At 50.1% G+C, this 18,386-nt stretch overlaps 1 protein-coding gene across 5 annotated transcripts in view; it reads left to right on the top strand.

Annotated features, from left to right (window-relative positions):
• DDR2 (discoidin domain receptor tyrosine kinase 2) overlaps nucleotides 1-18,386 on the top strand; it is a 138,119-nt gene that overhangs the window by 49,165 nt on the left and 70,568 nt on the right. Inside the window, exon 1 of one of the 5 annotated variants that reach the window (XM_073221777.1) lies at nucleotides 18,206-18,241. The exons of the other annotated variants lie outside the window; for them this stretch is intronic. Coding sequence (XP_073077878.1) covers nucleotides 18,221-18,241 — 21 coding nt within the window. The 5' untranslated portion in view covers nucleotides 18,206-18,220. Of the gene's footprint in view, nucleotides 1-18,205; nucleotides 18,242-18,386 lie in introns of those variants that run through there. 5 annotated transcript variants of the gene reach the window in all.

Below are 18,386 nucleotides of genomic sequence, written 5' to 3'. Positions count from 1 at the left end.
TGGGGCAAGGCAGGCCACTGCCGCGCAGCTGAGGCCACGACAGCGCCCACGATCCACAGGGATGTGCGCGGTGCCGGCCGATCCTCAGGCTCTGCAAGCGCCGGTCAGGTTTGGTCCTCACCGCAAGCCTTCGGGCAGGTGGCTGTCGGGCTTGTTTTACATTTGAAGATGCGTAGGTCCAGAGAGTGAGTAACACCCTAGTTATTACGCAGCCATCCGGAAACAAATGGAGGAACTGGGGTTTAAATCTGAGCAGTTAAGGCCCAGCATCTGGCCTCGACCACCAGGCTACCCCACCTCTCCTGGGCTTTAGAGGGGATAGTGTGAGGAGTAAGGGCACCCTCCCTGCAAGGCTGTCTCACTGGTGTCATTGCTTTAGGTTTCCGGTGGCCTTTGGGTTTACTGTGAGCTGATGGGCCTCCGGAATAAACGCAAAGTGTCGTTTATAAGTCGTGCTTTAAATTTCGTCTCAGGTTGGCGTTTCTTTTCAAAGGGCTCACCACAAACGCAGAAGACAGTGTGAGCCATTAGGGACCAAGGTCGTTGGGTTCCCTCTTACCATCTGTGTCGTAATAATGATGAAGATTGTACACTGAGCGCGTCCTGTGAGCTGGGTGCTTTCTGGGTGCTTTGCATGTATGTCCTCACTTCACGCTCCTCGGTGCTGCCTGGGAGTAGACTGTGCCGACCCCCATTTTATGGAAACCAAGGCTCAGGGGTGTTATATAACCCTCTCGCGTCACACAGCCAGTACGTGGTGGGGCTGGTGTAGGAACCCAGGCAGTCTGGCTCCGGAGTCCATGTTCTTAATTAACCACCACTCCAGGGCGGAAAGATCACAGGGTTTGGGGTTAGGACACTCATGCGGGCGCTGCCAGAATGTCACTATGCGCAATGCTGACCCAGGCGCCTCTCTCCTCTGTCTCTCTCCATTCAGCAGCTATTCACAGCACACCTATTGGGTGCCAGGCATTGTTAGCCTGGCCACATACTCGGGACAGGGCAGACATAGTCCATGTTCCCGTGGGGTTTACAGCTGAATTTCCAGTTTCCTCATCTGTAAAAGATGAGAATTAAAATATGTTAAAAACATCTCTCATCCTTTTGAACACCCATGCCTCTTTTTATAAACATAACACATTACGCCTTCCTTAATGTTCTAAGTAAGTGAATTACCATGACTAAAAATAAATAAAAGCCATTATAATATTGAGTGATTTTTGTTTGAATCACCCTGGCCCTCATCCCTACCCTCAAGGGAAATTCTGATACGCTGGCCCCCCCAAAACCCTGTACATTCTTTTGGTTAAGAATCACAGGGAAGGTATTTTTATTCTCACACCAAAGGGTTAAATTTTTTAATTGCTTTGCAATGCTGGGGTTGTGTCCATTTAATTTGTATTCTTTCACCAGGCTTTGGCTCTTAGGTTTGTGTGGTAAATAAAACTACTTATGCCTTTTACTGAAAACCCTTTACGCCAGCAGGCATTGTTGTGAGTCATGAGTCCTCTGACCAGCCGACATTTCCCCATCCTGTTTATGGAGGGAACACCAAAGGACATGCCCCTGTGTCTGACCCAGCTGGCCCACCAGGCTCCTCCTCATTTAGTGGCTTTGTGAGTTAGAATCACTCTTGGCTCTAGGAAACGTGTGGGCTGTTTTTACTCTGAGATTTGCATGGGAAAAATCGATGCTTCACAGGCCTCTTGGCTGAGCACCTGATTCTAGCCGCCCCTGAAGGCGCGCTCTGGGAGGACCGGCTTCTCCAGCTCACGGCTGGCCCCCAGCTGTGTGTTACCCAGTGCTGCCCCCTGGCTGCTTCAGGGGCTCACGGGCGAACTCTCGGACAGGGCGTCCCCCTGCCGAGTGAATGAGCACCGTGGACTTGCCAGTAGTACTGAAGGGGGAGAGAACAGGATTCTTTAAAAAGTTTTTTTATTTTGGTAGCAGGAGACCTATCCTCTTAACAAATTTCAAGTGTACAGTACATTCTTGTTTACCATAGGAATGGCAGAGGGCAGGTCTCTAGAGAAAAATTCCACAATTAAATGAAATTTAACCGAAACCTTCTGCCTGTTGATGAATAACTTCCCGTTAATTGCCCCCCTTCCCCCAGTCACCACCATCCCAGCCTTTGATTTTGTGAGCCTGATTGTTTTAGATACCTCATGGCAGTGGAATCACGCAGTTCTTATCTTTCTGTGTTTGAGTTACGTCATTTAGCATCCTATCAATTCTAATGGGGAGAATTTATTTACCTGGGGTTCTAAAAGGTGTGATAGGTGTGAAAAAATGCAATTTAATTCAACAAACATTAGTGTAGACACTACATTCATTGCTATATGGAGATGCACAAGACCAGTGTCAGTGATGCGCTGACAAATACGTAACTGGGCTCTGTGGGGCCAGGGGGGGTGGCCCCCATCTGTAGAATCTGCTCCTTTACACTGTGTGAAAACACTCCCAGCGTGGGGGGTTTCCAGCTGCCAACGTGATGTCAAGGGGCTTGCAGGATTCTTGAACATGTAATAGTCAGCTCTCAGGAGCTGATACAAGTGCTGCCAGGCCCTGCGCTCCGCTGCCAATGTCTGCTTCCAAAAGGTCATCACTTTAGACTGGAACAAAGATAAATTGAAATGTATATATGAGCAGAGAAAGAAGTATGTACAGGATCGAAAGCTCTCATGGAGGGCAGTGATTCAGTTTTGGGGTGACCACATCCACAAGGTCAGCTGCAGGGACAGGAAAGCTGTATAAGGAAGGCCTGTAGGCAGGTGGAGATGAGGACTTCAGAGCAGCCCGCTGTCTTCAGGCCAAGGGGAAATGCAGTAGCGTCCTTGCGGTTGAGCCCCACCTACGGGACTAACCTTTTCTCCCACGTTCACTGGTGCAGACCTGCCCCTCCAGCCAGGCCAGCTCAGTCTTGAGAACACACCCCTACCTTGGCTCACACCGACCCCTCATTCAGAAAGCACTTTCCTTTCCACTCCACTTCCCCACTTTCCTCATCCTCTTTCATGAACTCTTCCAAGTCACAAAAAGCATGAACCCAAAGGGAAAAAGGCTGAGAAAACGGATTATATCTAAGTTAAGAATTAATGTTCATCGAAAGTCACTGTTAAAAAAGTGACTTTCTTTTACAAACACCAGTTGGGAAAAAATATCTGAAGCGCTTATGACCAACAAAGGGGCTGTATTCAGACATATAAAGGACCCTTCCAAATCACTAAGAAAAAGACAGAAGAAAGGTAAAGAACTTTGGGTAGAAACTTCATACAAATGAATATCTTGATGCTTACCTTCACTGGTCGCTGTGGAAATGACATCTTACTGTGTGCCCACCAAAATGGCTAAAATTAAATAGACTTGTATGCCAAGTACTGTTGAGGATTTGTAGCAATGAAACATAACATACATTGCAGGCAAGAGTAGAAATTGATGCAACTGTTTTGAAGACTTTTTGGCAGTAGCTGTTAAAATTGAACATATACATACTCTCTGACTCAGCAATCACTCTCCTAGGACACCCACCCCAGCTGCATACAGATTTCACCTACAGATGTGTCCTGGAGTGTTTATAGTAGCGCCAGTAGTAATGGCTCCAAACTGGAAACACCCAGATGTTCATCAACAGTAGAAAATAAGTTGTGGGCATTCATAAAGTGGAAGCCTATGCAGCCATGTAAAAGGAATAAAGTGTTGCTCCGTATAATGACACTGATGAACCCCACCAATCCGACTTGAGAGGGGCTAGACACTAGAATACAAATGGAATTATTCCATTTATCAAAATTTCAAAAACAGGTACAATTATTTATTCCATTGGAGGTCAGCTTACTGGTTATCTTTGGGAAGGAGCAAGGGGTAGTGATGGGGTGGGTCATGTTGGGGGCTTCTGACAATGGTTTACTTCTTGCCTTGAGTGGTGATAACACGAGCATGCTCACTTTGTTGCGATTCATTGAGCTCTGCATGTATGATTTGCGTGCCTTTCTGTACGTCGTATTTTCATTCCCTAACAAAGGAGCTTCTGAACAAAAGCTTTAGAAAAGAAGAGAGAGTGGGATTTTCTAGACTGCTTTTGTGTTTTCTCTTTTAGCGTTTTCTATCTTTATGAATTCAATCTTTAGATAGAGGTATATTGAGAGTGACCATGTGCCAGGAACTGTGTTAGATACTGAGGATAAAACAGGGAACAAAACAGAAAACATTGCTGTTCCCACAGAGCTCACCTTCTCTTGGGGACAGAAAGGCAGTTGAACATGCAAATGCGTACCAGGTGAGGTGGAGATACATCCACGAAGTGATGTTAGGGGCTAAGAGGATAGCGAGTAATGAAGCTGAGGTGAGGATGTGGGCGCTAATGAGATGTTATTTTACACAGGGTGGTGGGAGAAGACTGTCTGGTAAGTTAGCCTCTGAGTAGGAACCTGATAGGGTGACGGAGTGAGCCCAGCAGGTTTGTGGGGGAGCCTGCCAGGCAGAGAGAGCAGCAAGTGCAAAGGCCCTGTGGGGGAACCCCAGCTGCCCAAGCCAGAGTCTCAGGCCTTATTCTTGACTTCTCTCTTTTTCTTCTAAACACTCATATTTAAACCAAATCACCAATCCATTTATTTCCATACCTACATCTCTCTTAATTTTCCCACTGTTTCTCCATGCCCACTGTTGTTATCTATTTGGACAACAGTTTCTCAACTCCGCCTTCCCACTTCCCATTTTTTGTCCTCTGATGGGACTCCCATGTTTGCATAGAATAACTGCCCTCAAGATTCTGCTTCCCACTCTGGTCTCATTTCTTACTGCATGTGCTTTGACTCCCACGCTTGAGTGACACCAGAATGACTCCGTTTCCTCAGATACGCTCCCAGCCCTCTGGTCTCTGGGCCTGTCTCCATGAGGGCGCTCCTACTGACAGCTTCTTTCTCCTCCTACCTGCTCACTCCAGGCTTTGCCCATCTCACAGGTCTTAGATTAGATGTTGTTTATCCTGGAAAGTTTCTCCTGTCCCCTACCTATCAGCCAGGTGTCCTTCCCAGGGATTCTCATGATGCCCTATGTCCCCCATCTTGCTCTCTTATATCATTGCTCAACTGCCTTTTATTTTCTGAACTTCCCACTAAACTCTAAGATACCCCTGGGAAATAACTGTTTCTGTTTTGTTTCCCAGTGCTTAGCACAGTTCCTGACATTTAGAAATTGCCCAATAAAAACTAAATGAATGGGTGCATGTTTACCTAGATCCTTATGATAGAACAAGAGTCTAGAAGTATTTTTATTAGTAACTGATAGAACTGTTTTATAGTCAAAACAATATTCACCAACTCACAAAAGGGAGACCTGCTTTGTTTTTAAGTTCTTATTCTTGGTAACTTTGTGTTCCAAAATTTTTAAAAAACATAAACAGGATCTTCCAAATTTTTAATATTACCTTATTTCACTCAATTGTATGTATAACTTCAATTTAGGGAACTTTGCATCTGTGAAAAAAAATTCAAAAGCAGATAGAGATCCTACTCTGGCTGCAGAGCAACATCATTATCGTGACTTATTTCTAGAAGTGAGACTTAATTTCTGGAAAAAAATTCCGAGTTAAACTTCATTAGTTTTGCCTGGTTTTGGGAATGTGAGGTGGACATTCTTTCCAATTTATCAAAGCCCCTTCCTATGGAAATGGAAGCTTTGGACATGACAACAGAGGGGAGAGACGGTACCGAAGGAACCAGTATCCTCTCTTACGCTCCTGGCTTGTACGTAGGTGAGAAGTGATCCCCGATCCCTGCTGGGCACGAGCATTAGAAGAGATCTGAGCAGGGACTTAAAATGGGCCAAGGATGCCGTGCCAAAGTCTCTCAAATCAACTGAAGGAATTTTTTTTTAACACGACTATTGGAGAATTATAGATCAGCATCAGACATACAGCTACCATTTATTGAATGCGTGCTCTGTGCCAGCGAGGCACTATAGCTGCTTTAAATTGACAATCTTATTTAACTCCAATGCCAGTCATATGGTACCAATGCCTTTATGTCCCCATTTTACAGGTGAGAAGATGGGACTCCGAGAAGTTCAGTGGTTTGCCCTAGGTGACAGCAGGGCCCTGGTCATCCTGAGCTTTGAACCCATTCCCCCTGCTTGAAGTGGGCAGGACTCCTAGTCGTTAGGCTGTACTGCCTCCCATGCTGAGAAGCAAGCCAGCCGGCTTGTTCTAGCGCTGAGCGCATCTCACTTTCGGTCATCTGTTCTGTGGACCATCCACAGCATAGTCGCCCACCGTGCTCCAGTACTGGTTAAAGGGTAGGTGAGGGGTGGTAACAAATGCCAGGCAGAGCGGGCATCTGGCCTACAGAACACGCTGGAACAGTGTTTCCACCAAATAGCACTCAAATCAGCTTTTCCATGTGAGGGCTTGTAAAAGCAGAGCTCTGAATCGTGGGTGGGGGGAGAGGATACTCTCTGAGCAGAAAGAGTCTCCCCTCCCGGGGGGGGGGCTGCGATCCTGGAGGGAACGGGGGCGGGACTGGCCGGGGCCCCTCTGCGGCCTCTGGGTGCAGCGCATGGCCGAGGGTGTGTCCCTTAGGCTGTGACTCTTCCTCCAGCTCTTCCCTCTCGGTGTCCTGTTTCCTGCGCTCTAGGGACCAGCCTGCCGCAGAGCCCCACGCTCCGCCTGTTTTGGCCTGGGTCTCTGGCTTTACTCACTGCCTCCTTAGCCAAAGTACGGGGAGGGTTTGAAAAATGACACTGATTGGATGCACATTTGGTGGGGGCGATTGCTGGCCAAGCACCTCACCAATCCCTGGCCCAAAATGAAACTGACAGCGACAGCCTCCTGGTCAGGGCCCAAACCACCGACTTATTACCAGAGGCCCCTTTCCTCTCCCCTCCCACCCACACCCTTGCAGCTTGCCCCGCTCTTCCTGCTGAAATCAGAGGTAGGCCATGTGCCTCCCAGCCTTCTTTCCTGACATGCTCTCTGCCCAGCCACTGGTCTCCTCTGACCGAAAGTCCCCACTTGTCTAGCTGGGCCCGTCCTCTGCCCGAGGCTCTGTAGTCACTTCCCAGTTTCTGGCCCTTGAGTCCCTACACGAAGCAGGCCAGACCCTCCACTTCCCCGTGGAGATTTCCAGTGCGCCCGAGCCCTCTGCGTGTGTCTCCACACCTGCTTTTGCTGAGCCCCCATCATCACTTGGGGTGTGGGTGGGATTAGTGGGGACACACCCCTCTGGAGTCTGGCCACCCTCTTAGCGGGAAAGCACACAACACATTCCTAAGCAACTCTTTCTCTGTCCTTTTGTTTGTTGATCTTTGCAGAACTTGCAGATAAGAATTATTGGTAAGAGTGTGTGTTTTAGAAAAGATGGAATTAGAGACAGTTTTTAAGGACAACTGAGGACTGCCTCCCAGGAGTGCACAGAGCAGGCCCGCTGTTGGAGCCCAGGGGGTTTCCTGGGCAGGTCATAAAATCCAGGTCCTTGGAACTCCTGGCAAGGAAAAGCTGAAACTGCAGGATCTCACCCAGCCACTTGCTGAAAGCTGAAGTATCCCCCCAAATTTAAAACTAATGTGGCATTAGACATAGTTGGAGAAATGTATGCCAGGGAGAGAGCCAACCTGACAGCGTTGCATGCTGACCTGACTGCTCCTTTTAGAGCAACGGAGGCGGGACTTTTCATTGGCTTTTGGTGGGTTGGTTTTTGCTGCCAAGGTGTTGTAATGTCACCACTATTTAATATGCACAAGCCCTCACCATGTACTAGAGGTAGTCAAAGTATATTTACTATGAAATGTGATGAGCTCTAGTTGCTCAAACAGCTCCAATGTGATAATCACAATAGCTGAGACTCGAGGCCAAGTGCTGCTCTGAGTATTAGCTCATTTTTTCTCGTGATGGTCCTTTGGGCAGTCCTGCTGTTAGGGACCCATTTGTAAGATAAGGAAACTGAGGCATGAGCGTTATGCAACTTGCTTAAAATCACCCAGCTGGTAAGGGCAGAGCTGAGATTCAAAGCCAGGTATTGCGTAGCTTCCCCTCTGAGCTCTGCTGCTTGCTGTGGCTGCTGAGGGAGGGGCCGTAGCCTTAGACAGCCTGGGGGTATCCATTTCTAACCCTGAGAACCTATGCTTGTTGGTTATAGGGAAAGCAACTGCCGATTAGATCAATCTTCTGTGAGACGGGGAATAGAAGCTACAAATTTGTTGGTGACTGGTAATTTGGTCACCAATCACCAATACCCAATCACCAATAATGGTTATCTCCTTATCCATGTGCCTTCGAACTGTCTTCTTAGACTACTTTGCTGAATGCACTTGAACACCGGCGCAGGTGACTCGGAGAAAACTGAGAAGGTGGGAGAGTTGAGAAGGGAGGGAGATAAAGCAAATGGCGAAGGCTTGTGGGATCCTGTGTCCCAGCAGAATAGTCCAGGGATTCAGTTCTCAAAAGCTGCCCAGGTTGACGCTTTGCTTTCCTGAGGGGATCCGCCCCTTGCTGTGCACACACCCGAGGCTGGTGGGCGCACTGGGAGAGGTCTGTGACTCACTCAGGACGCTTCGCCCTGCTGCCCCTTTGGGCCTGCCTGGGGCAGAGAATATATTTCGTTTATCTTTCCTTCTCCTTTATTTTCACTCAGGGTGTCATGGTGACTGTTTTTCAGGGGAGACGGAGGAATAGCACCTAGCTCAGGTGGGTTGAGATCCAGCTCCCGGTTAGGGTGGGCTCTCCTCTGCCCGCCTCTCCCCCGCCTCTGGCTGAGTGGCCGGGCTCCTTCAGGGCTGGGAGAGGGTTGAGGTGATGAATGTTCCCACCCGCAGAAGCTGATCCCTGGGAGGTCCGCAGCCACCTTGCAACCCAGGGCTCTCCTTTTGAACTGCAAGGAAGCCTGAGGGGACATTTTAAGGGTTCCTCTCTAAGTGTCCCCCTTGCTAGTTTTGGAGGGCTTCTCCCGCAATTCGTGGCCTCTTAAGAATGTGCTTTATTCCTAAAAGCCTGTCCTGGGGTTTTCAGAGGACAGGGAAGAGAACTTGCTAGGCTTTCTCAAGCCTGAAATTGCTCCATTTGATTCATAGCACAGAGGAGCTTTAAATCTGCAATCCTTCTGGTGTTTTCTGTGTGGTGAGGATGTTCTCGGGGGTTCTCCAGATTCTTATGTAACGAGGATTATCTGCAACAGGACGCTCCTGTGGCAGGACGTGCAGGAGAAGGCTAGCACAGACTGGGAACTAACTGAAGGCATTTGGGTTTCTCAAAAACCGTTTGCTGCATTGCTCTGAAACTTACCTAATTAGCATTATAATTCTAAACACTGGCCCAGCTAGGCCATAACACTTTAATGACTGCTTTCTTAAGACCTGTGATGGTTCCCCTTGCATCCATTTATATCCCATTGCTGCCGTTCTGTGTTAATGCTGGTCCCTTCTGCCTCCCCAGTGTCCCTCACTTGAGAAATAGTGTGTATCTCATCATGGACAGCAAAACCAGATGGTTATGAAAAATGGGCTAGTAGCTGCCCTAAGCTGGGATTGCTTATGTTTGTGCACGCTGGTTTTGAGGAGTATGGAGTGTTGGAGAAGAGTCTGCTGCTCAAGGTAGTGATGGGATGTGGGTCCCACAAACTGTCCAGGGGCTGGTGGGATGCTTACCCCATTCTCCATTTCTTGTTTGATTCACTCAAAGGGTGAGAAAATAAAATCAAAGTGTAGTGTTTCAATGTACCCAACTTCTTAAGTTTGTTTCCTTTCTGTAAGAATCACTCATTATTGCTACAAATGCTGTCAATTTTATCCAAGTAAAAACCCAGATTGAGTCTCATCACACTGTGGATATAAGAACACGAGCCAAAGGTCTATGGTGCGATTCTTAGACATGAATGCCAAGCTCTTTGCATCTGCACATAAGTAGTTGAGATCCTACTCAGATCTCTTCCTCCTAATTCGCTTCTATTCTCACCTGTCCTATCAGCTGGCATGTGGCTGAATTAGATGGGAAAGTGATGTCCCACACATGCCCTGACTATAAGCACAAGCAGTTTCAAACAAATGCTGTTACTCACGAGGAAGCCCCTTTAAACTGCCATGGACCGCACGGAGCTGGGGGTCCGGCACATTCACAGTGAGCATGACTGCCCTAAGACTGTCTCACCGAGTTTCTTTTTCCAGTATTGCAGGATCCTAGTCTTAGAATCTGCTTTCCTATTTTCAGCCTTGTCTCCCCCTCACTAGGTGTTTAGCAGCAATACCTTGGCTTCCCCCCCCCCGGCAACACTATATTCTCCCACTTTGGGTGAATTTGTTCCTTCTTATCTATCAGCCCTGGATCCTAAACCCTTATGAGTGCTGTGTCTCTTGGGCTACTGTGGACCCCATGACCATGACCTAGATACCTTTGTGTGCCACATCCTTTGCAGGGAGCTCGGTCAAGGGCATCGTGCGACTCGTTTGAGGGCCATTCTGGAGAATCCCACCCAGGGGAATGTTTGCTCCTGGGCTGCCTGAGACTCTGAGACTCCACATTGTGTGGATAATGTTGAGCTTTCAGAATTTTTATCACATGATTTGAGTCTTGGGACCCTGGAGTACATGTAAACTTCTACACAAGAGGAATTATTTGCACTGAACGATGAGCATGCTTGGACTGTGTCTTTCTTTCATTAAATGTACATTAAATATATACATTATGAATCTTAAAATATATATTCTAACCAAAATTTTAGAAGCAATAGCCTCCAGGCTCCAATATTGGGGCTTGGGGTCATGACAAGCCATTAGGGGGGATATTCCTGAGAAGATGCAGCGATGAGGGGTTACTCAGAGTCACGAATCACTTACAGGGCACGATGGGGAAGAGGACAGAGTTTATGCCCTCAGCCTGCTTAGAGCTGAAGGTGGAGAGGAGAAAGAAACGATGTGTTGTGTTATTGCCCCAGTGTTTTCTTTCCCATATTCTGTCTCCTATGTATGTTGTAGTGAAATAAAGTAGGAGCAACGCTGCTGTATATTTCAGTGGTATTCAAGACCCTGATAAATAATGTAGGATTCGGGAGATCAGGGCATGAGAAGAGGAGCTGTTTTACCAGTGTAGTTTTCAGGTTTAAACACTTGAATAACTAGGATTTTACGACTGACCACAATAGATCTAATTATTCTTTACAACTACTAGGTGCATTAACTAAGTTGACCATATTTTCCTAGAAAAGTGATCCACTTTGCCCTCTAAATCTTCTAATGGAAACTCAAAAGTTGCTTTCAACAATTTCACTGTGGTAGAGCACACCCACGATATGTCACTTTTGCCGTGGGGTCTGGGCCGGATGGCATATGCATAAGATGGCAGGTGACAATGACCTGCTCTGATGTCTGCTGTGCAGGTGGTGTGAGCATGTGGGGGTGTCTGTATGTCTGCAAACCATATGACTTTTGGGCCACAAGGTGTCATTGTATGAGGCTTCAAACCTGTGTCAGCATAAAAAAGTAGTTCTTTCAACTCATGTCTATGCCCCTGTCCTCTGTATCAAGCTTCTGTCAGCTTACCCTGTTTTTGTGCTCTGATAAACAGACAGATTATTAAAACTGGAAAGGACTAGAAGTTGCTAGCCCAGTCTCCTCCACAGAGAAAGACTTTTCCTTACAGTCTTCTAAATAAGATGATTATTCAGCCTTTACTTGAACACATGCAGTTACAGGGAGCTCATACCCTCACAAAGAAGCCCACTCCAGTTTGGGATGGCTCTCCTGTCTAGGATGTCCCCCCTTACTCGGCATTGAATTTGCTTCTCTGTCTTTCCTTAGTTATGACGGTGAAGCTCTGTTTACGCTCTGTGTCCTTCTTCTACGGGACGGTGCTTTACATATTTGAAGACCCCCAGCCCCTGGTAGAGTCTTCTTTTTTCCAGGGGAACATTCCGAGGTCCCTCAATGAATCCTCTTATGTCCTGTTTAGGGAAACAACTTCTCCCCACTTTCTACCGGGTGTGTCTTAAGCTCGTGGAGCCTGTGGGTCCTGGAGGTTCTATGTCCTGGTCATCAAGGCCACTATGCCCTCTCTGAGGAAAGGGGATGTGACATCCCTTTTCACTGTTTTAACACTGAGGCTTTTTCCACTGAGCCACCTCATTCCCAGAGGTACAATTTTGAGTTCTTTTCTTTTTCTTCTTTGTCTGTTTTTCTTCCTAGCATCCCCATCACAGGTATTACTGTGCATCGAGGACTGAATCACATTTCCCTATCTCTGCTTCTTGGCAATTATTGTCACTCTCCCTCCCTTCCTTTTTGCATGATTTCTTCCACTTGCCTTTGCAGATATTTAAGTTTTCTCATTAGCTGTAAGAAAAAGAGACACTCCTTAGGTCCTCTTCTTTCTCCTCTGGCTATGAAACCAGATTATATTTTTATTCTGTGGAACCAGTGAGTTCAAAGACCAAGAACAATATAAAGGTCTTACATTCACTCTTGCTTTGTGGACATACCATCTGTCTAGCTAGATCCCCATGTGTGACTCCGAGTATAGACCGTTCAGCAAATGCCTGTCACTTCTGAAGACTCTGAGTATGTAGTGTGTTGGTGTGACCCTCAAAAGTAGTGGCATCTGCGTGTCGTTTAAATTTTACGTCCAGGCCCTTTCAGCCTTGCAACTCTCATTGACCTCTCCATAGCTGTAGCACCTTTATTCTCTACTTTAGATTTTAATCAGACAAGCTTTGGTACTGCTCATTGTGCAGAGGAGGAGAACAAACCTGCCCCTTTGTTTTATAGATCAAGCGAGAGAACCTCGGGGAGAACCGTGGGTTTGTCTGACTTGGGCCATTAGTTGAGCAGCTGGTCAGTTGCCTTTGCGGCGGAGCCACCGAGCTCGCGGACCCCCCTGTTTTTTGTACCAACTCGTAGGCTGTGGCATTTCTGAGCTATTTTGTGTGTGTGTGTATAAGTATACATCCTTTCCTCTTTCCCACATAAGTGGTGAAGTGCTGGTTAAGTGATACATAAAACCTTTTTTTTCCTTTTGAAAGTTGGGACTATGTTTAAGGGGAAAAGAATAGCGTGAGTAATGAGGAATAAAGGACAGCCAGGCAGGACAGAACTTGGGAGAGAGTCTGCGAAGTTTGCTCAGAAATGCGTAAAGTGCTGTGCAGGTGCCGTGGTGCCCACAGGGGATGTACAGCTCAGACCCTGACCTCAGTGAGTTGATGAGGGAAATAGAGTTGGCACTGTATACATGGGATGAAAATAGACACCAGACTGAATCATATAAAAGGAATTAACTTCCAGTCCGAGGCAGATTATAACCAACAACAGTGAGGAGACCAGAGAAGGGAAGGTGGCGGAGGGCCGGCCGCTCTGCTGGTCTCACTGACAGGCTGGTCGGTGAGAGGGGGGAGGGAGACCAGGGGGAACGAGAAGGGTGCGCCCCGGGGCAGCGCCGCCTTTTCCTGGCAGGCACGAGGGACAGGTCCGCTTCCCACTTCCTTTTCTGGTGAAGGCATCGCCTCTCAGGGGTCTAGCATGGGACTGGCGTGGTGCAGACAGAGCGGCACCCCGGCCCTGACAGGCATGGCCCTGCCTCACTGTGGCTGCAACCCCTGATCACCGGGGGCGCCCCGGAGCAGTGGAGGCCCAGCCTGAGCGTGCCGAGGGGCAGAGGAGCCAGGCTGGCGGGAGGAGAGCCGATGATGGGCCTTGTTCATTGTCTCGGGAGGGTTGCTAAACATGCATGACCATCTTACTCTGATTTAATACATGCAGCATGGGATAACTTTCTGATAAGGCCTCTGAACAGTCTGGACCACTTTACAGAACAGGACCTCACTGGCACTCTCTGGCGAGCTGAACAGCGCAGTCCTTGCTTCAAGGGTCCCCTCCTGGGGTCTGCAGAGCCCCCGCAGGTCTGCCCTTGGCTTTGGGGAGGGCCGGCTCCAGCCTCTCTCATTGCTCGTGGGCTCCTTCCCATCCGATAAATGTCTGTTGCTCTGCTTTGGGGCCGCCTCTGGGCCCCGGGAGGAGACTAGCCGCCTTTCTGTGGAGAGCTCTGGCTGGACTTCTCTGCTGCTCCCCGAGGTGAGAGACCGTGGTTCCTGCAGCCTCAGGCTTGGCACCAGCTCAGCTCTGGCGCATCCGGTACCCATTTCCCCAATCTTGGGGCCCCTGCGTCCCAGAGTGAACTTGCGGTCTCTCCCTCGGGCTGGCTCTTAACGGGCCCTGAGTTTTGTTCCACATACAGGCCCGGGGGTTCCTGAAAAGGCCTGTGTGGGCTCCTGCCCCCACCTCTGCTCTGGCTCCGTGGTCAGATGGGGAGGGACGAGGCACCCGGGCTGCCTGCTGGGTCTGCTCGGCAGCGTTTCAAGCAGCGGAGGCGCTCATTGCTGTGATGCAGCGTGTGCCTGGGCCGGGGGTGGGGGTGGGGGGGAGCATGCTGTTACGTCTGGGGCGCCCGGGAAAGTGGCCGGAGCCCCAGCTGAGAGAACTCCAAGTACCAGGGCTGAGAGGGGCCTCCGTCCTGGCCCCAAGGGGGACACAGAGGGCGCTGAGCCCGGCCCGAGGAAGGGTGCTGCTCGGGGGACAGAGCAGTTAGGTGACCAGAACTCTGGCGCGGGGCAGCTTTGCTGTCGGGGGGTGAAGCTCCTGCTTCTCTCCTCCTCACAGTTCGAGATCTTCCTGAAGCCTTGAACTTAATTTTGTATTTGTGATTTTATATTATATTTCTTAATAAAGTGGGGCCTTCCAATTGTCTCAGCTCCGAGAACCATAGAACCATCTGTGCTTGTGGGGACTGTCTGGCTGTGCTGCACAGACGGCGTGCGTGAGGCTGGGTGCCAGGGGCAGGGGCGGAGGGCGCAGAGCAGGCCCCGTGCCTGGCGGCAGGCCCAGCCAGCCACGAGGTCGGACTCCCTCCCCCAGGCAGCACAGAGACCTCTTGGGGGAGATAGAGCTGTCCCTTAGGCTGGCCACAGGGCCAGGTGGGGGGAGCACAGCGGGGCGCCACCCCCAGCCCGCCCTGACCGTCCTGTGAGTGGCCGTGCGTCGGCTGCTGCCATGCTGGAGAGCTGTGCCCCCAGGCAGATCATCGTTCCTCTGTGTCCCGGTCTTTTCGCCTGTACAATGAGGATAATGATCATGACCTCAGAGTCACTACGGGGGCCAGATGAGAGAAGTCATGTCAGCCTTAGCACAGCGCTTGGCGGGTAGCAGGCTCCGTCGGCGTTGGGCATTGCCCTCGTAAGGCCTGAGGGATGGAAACCATGCCTGCCCTTTAGGAGCTCGCAGTCTTATTGCAGAGACGAGATTTTCACCACATACAAGCACAATTAGGGAGCAACACGTCCCCGTGTGGTATCTGCGGAGTATGGGGTTTGATGCAGTGGAATCGGTAAAGTCCCAGCAACCCCTGGCTCTTCTCTTGGACGGTTTACTCCCACCCCTGATTTCCCCTGTCCTGCCCCAGAGCATCTTTCCCACCCTGCCTCCCGTTTTCCTGTTTGCTCCCCTATCCCACCCTCTACCCCAGGCTCCTCAGACCCCTGGCACATGTGCTGGGGAGCAGAGGGCTGCCTGCGTGCATTGCGGGGCACTGAGGCCTGGAGGAAGGGCCAAAGAGGAGTGAGAGACTAGTGGAAACGCTGGTGTGGTCCATTTCTCAACTGTCCGCAGCGAGATGAACAGGGCAGCAGACGCGCGTGGACACTGCAGACCCCTGGGTCATCTGTTCATTCCAGTGCTTGCGCTGACTGTTTCCAGACCCTGTGCTCTGCCCTGGGACTTGAAGGGGATCAGGGCAAGGGTGCTCCCTCCACAAGCTCACAGCCTAGCTGGCGAGGTGGGTATGTGTAGAAATACCACAACCAACAGGTGTTATACCCGTGTCTGCTTGTATCCCAAACCAGTCATTTGGGCCCAGTGGTGGGATGCGGTGAGTCAGGAGCTCAGAAACAAGAGTTGGAAGGAAAGCATGGGTCTATCTGGTGAAAAGGACAACTCGGAAGCCATGAGCTCCTGTCCAAAGGAGCTGGTAGGTGGTCCTTCTGCGGGAGAGGTGGGGTGGGTTGTGCTAAGCAAGGGCATTTCTGAGACTGAGCTTGAGAAGGCTCTGGGGCCAGGACTGGGCAGGCTGGCAGGGTGGCATCTTCCAGCTGGGCCAGGCCGTGGAGATGAAGCGACTCAGCCGACTGGAGAGACGGGGTTCTTTATACAGCAAGACTAAGTACCAGGCCCTGGTGACGCAAAGGGAAACTTCCTGAAGGCAGACGGAGTCCGCAGATGTTTCACGGCCTTAAATACACTTATATTTTCTGCATTGCTGGGTTCAGAGGCTGCCAGTGAAAGTCACGTAGAAGGGAACTGAGCCAGCGTGAGATGGAAAGAGGCTGGACTTCTGACTGGTGGCACTAATTCTGGCAAGGGTCGCAGACGCTGCAGGAGCAGAAGGAGTGGTGTGCCCGAAGGCAGGGGTAGGGGCCGGGAAAGGAATCTCAGGCACTGGGTCCCTACCCTCTGCGATGGGGCGGGAACTCCCAGGCCATGTGTGTCCAAGGTGGTGGAACCCCTGAGCCCTCACTGTCAGTGTCTATGTGTCCCTGGGCCAGTGGCTGTGTAACACCCCATCTCCCACTTTGCCATCCCTAAAGTCACAGCAGAGTGGGAACTTGCTCACCCACTGTCTTGTTTGTTTTCCAGTGCTCACATGCACTGTCACGTAAATCTGCTCCTGCCAAGAACTAAGACAGATGCCTTTGTGTTGTATTGCCCCCAGGCGGCTCAACCTGTGCGGGGTCCACAACAGATGCCCAGTATGAACTTGTCACCTTGATTGTGATCTTGTCTTCTTAGGCACCATTCTATTCATAATACACTAGGAACACCCAAGTGCTAATAAGCATGTACTGTCTCGCAGGCACCGTGCAGAAGTCCTTTATATGCTTCATTCCACTTTATTTTAGCAGTGACACCATTTCCTACTTCCACCCTGTCCCCTAAGTTCCAGGTTACAGAGAAGTGTCCTTTAACTCAGAAATTAGTTAGTATATGGTTGTTTTCGAAGTGCTGACCTACCTCACTGCTGAAATTCTCCCTGCAGCTGGCTTCTGCTGTGCCTCATCGTCCTCATCTGGAATAGAAAGGACTGAGAAAGATGAGCCCACAGGCCCTTCAAGCCTCACTCTTGTGGGTCTATAATTTTGAGGACTGGTATCTTTCTCTCAAAGCCTCTCGCCCATAGCCTCCATGCTGACCTTCCTGTGCCTGGCAATGCACGCAGGCGGCCCCTCTGCTCCCCAGCACGTGCGCCAGGGGTCTGAGGAGCCTGGGGTACGCAGGGGGATGGGAAAGCAAACAGGAGGCAGGGTGGGAAAGATGCTCAGGGCAGGACAGGGGGAATCAGGGGTGGGAATAAACCGTCCAAGTGAAGAGCCAGGGGTCGCTGGGGCTCAGTGAGGTTAAGGGACCTGCCTAGGAACACCGGACTGCAGCGCTTCGGTCAGATCGTTTTGTGTTTGGAAAGCACCCTGTCCCCATTTTGCATTTACTCTTCCTCCTCCTAGAGTCCCGTGAAGGTGCTAGAAATGACCTCCATCATGCCTATAACACAGAAAGGGAGGGAAGCAAATGATGCCAGATAATCGGTGTTCTGTGGTCTGTCCTGCCCTGGCAGAGGGAGTCCCTTCTGTGGCCTTGGTGGCACCCAGCACCCTCTCCTCTTCCTGGGCAGGGAGTGAGAGGATGAGGGAGCTGTCCAGTCCTTTCCCCGCCAGCTTTGGACGAACTCAAGTGTCTCCATATTACAGATGACAGAGTGAGGCAGAGGCCGGCAAGGCGCTCTTCTGACAACAGACGCCGGCCTGCTCGCTACCCTTCCCACCCAGAGCCCCAGGGAGGCCATCTGGGGCACATCCCGTGCGCCTAAACACATGCAGATCGGGCCATTTTGGGCCTTTGGCTCAGCACCAGGGGGGCTACTTTTTAAGAAGCATGAGGTTGGGACTCTCAGAGGGAAGTTGGGAATGAGGAGGACTTCCACAAATCCTTGGGAAGCAAGAAAAAACACACGGATGTTTGGGACGGCTGTGTGTGTGTGTGTGTGTGTGTGTGTGTGTGTGTGGTTGGGGGCTCATCTCTTGCCAAAACCAAGCTCATTTCTGCATATTTGTTTGCTGAGTATTAAATACTCCTGATTGCTCTTCTGATTGTTGAATCTGAAATGAAAATGACTCAGCAGAGGAAAAACAAGACTTGAATGCCCTGAATGAAAAGATGCGGCCTTAAAGTAAGTGGCTTTTCCTCACCCCACCAGGCCCTGATCCTCAGCACACACAAGCTCAGGCACCACAGGCAATTGTGCACATCCACACCTCCAGTATCCAGCCTGACCCGAGTCGGTTGCCTCACTTCCCCCTCCCCCAGCAGCCTTC

This window comes from Manis javanica, chromosome 14, assembly GCF_040802235.1.
Source record: "Manis javanica isolate MJ-LG chromosome 14, MJ_LKY, whole genome shotgun sequence".
Classification (NCBI taxonomy): Eukaryota; Metazoa; Chordata; class Mammalia; order Pholidota; family Manidae; genus Manis; species Manis javanica.
This window is presented reverse-complemented; position numbering and strand designations above follow the sequence as displayed.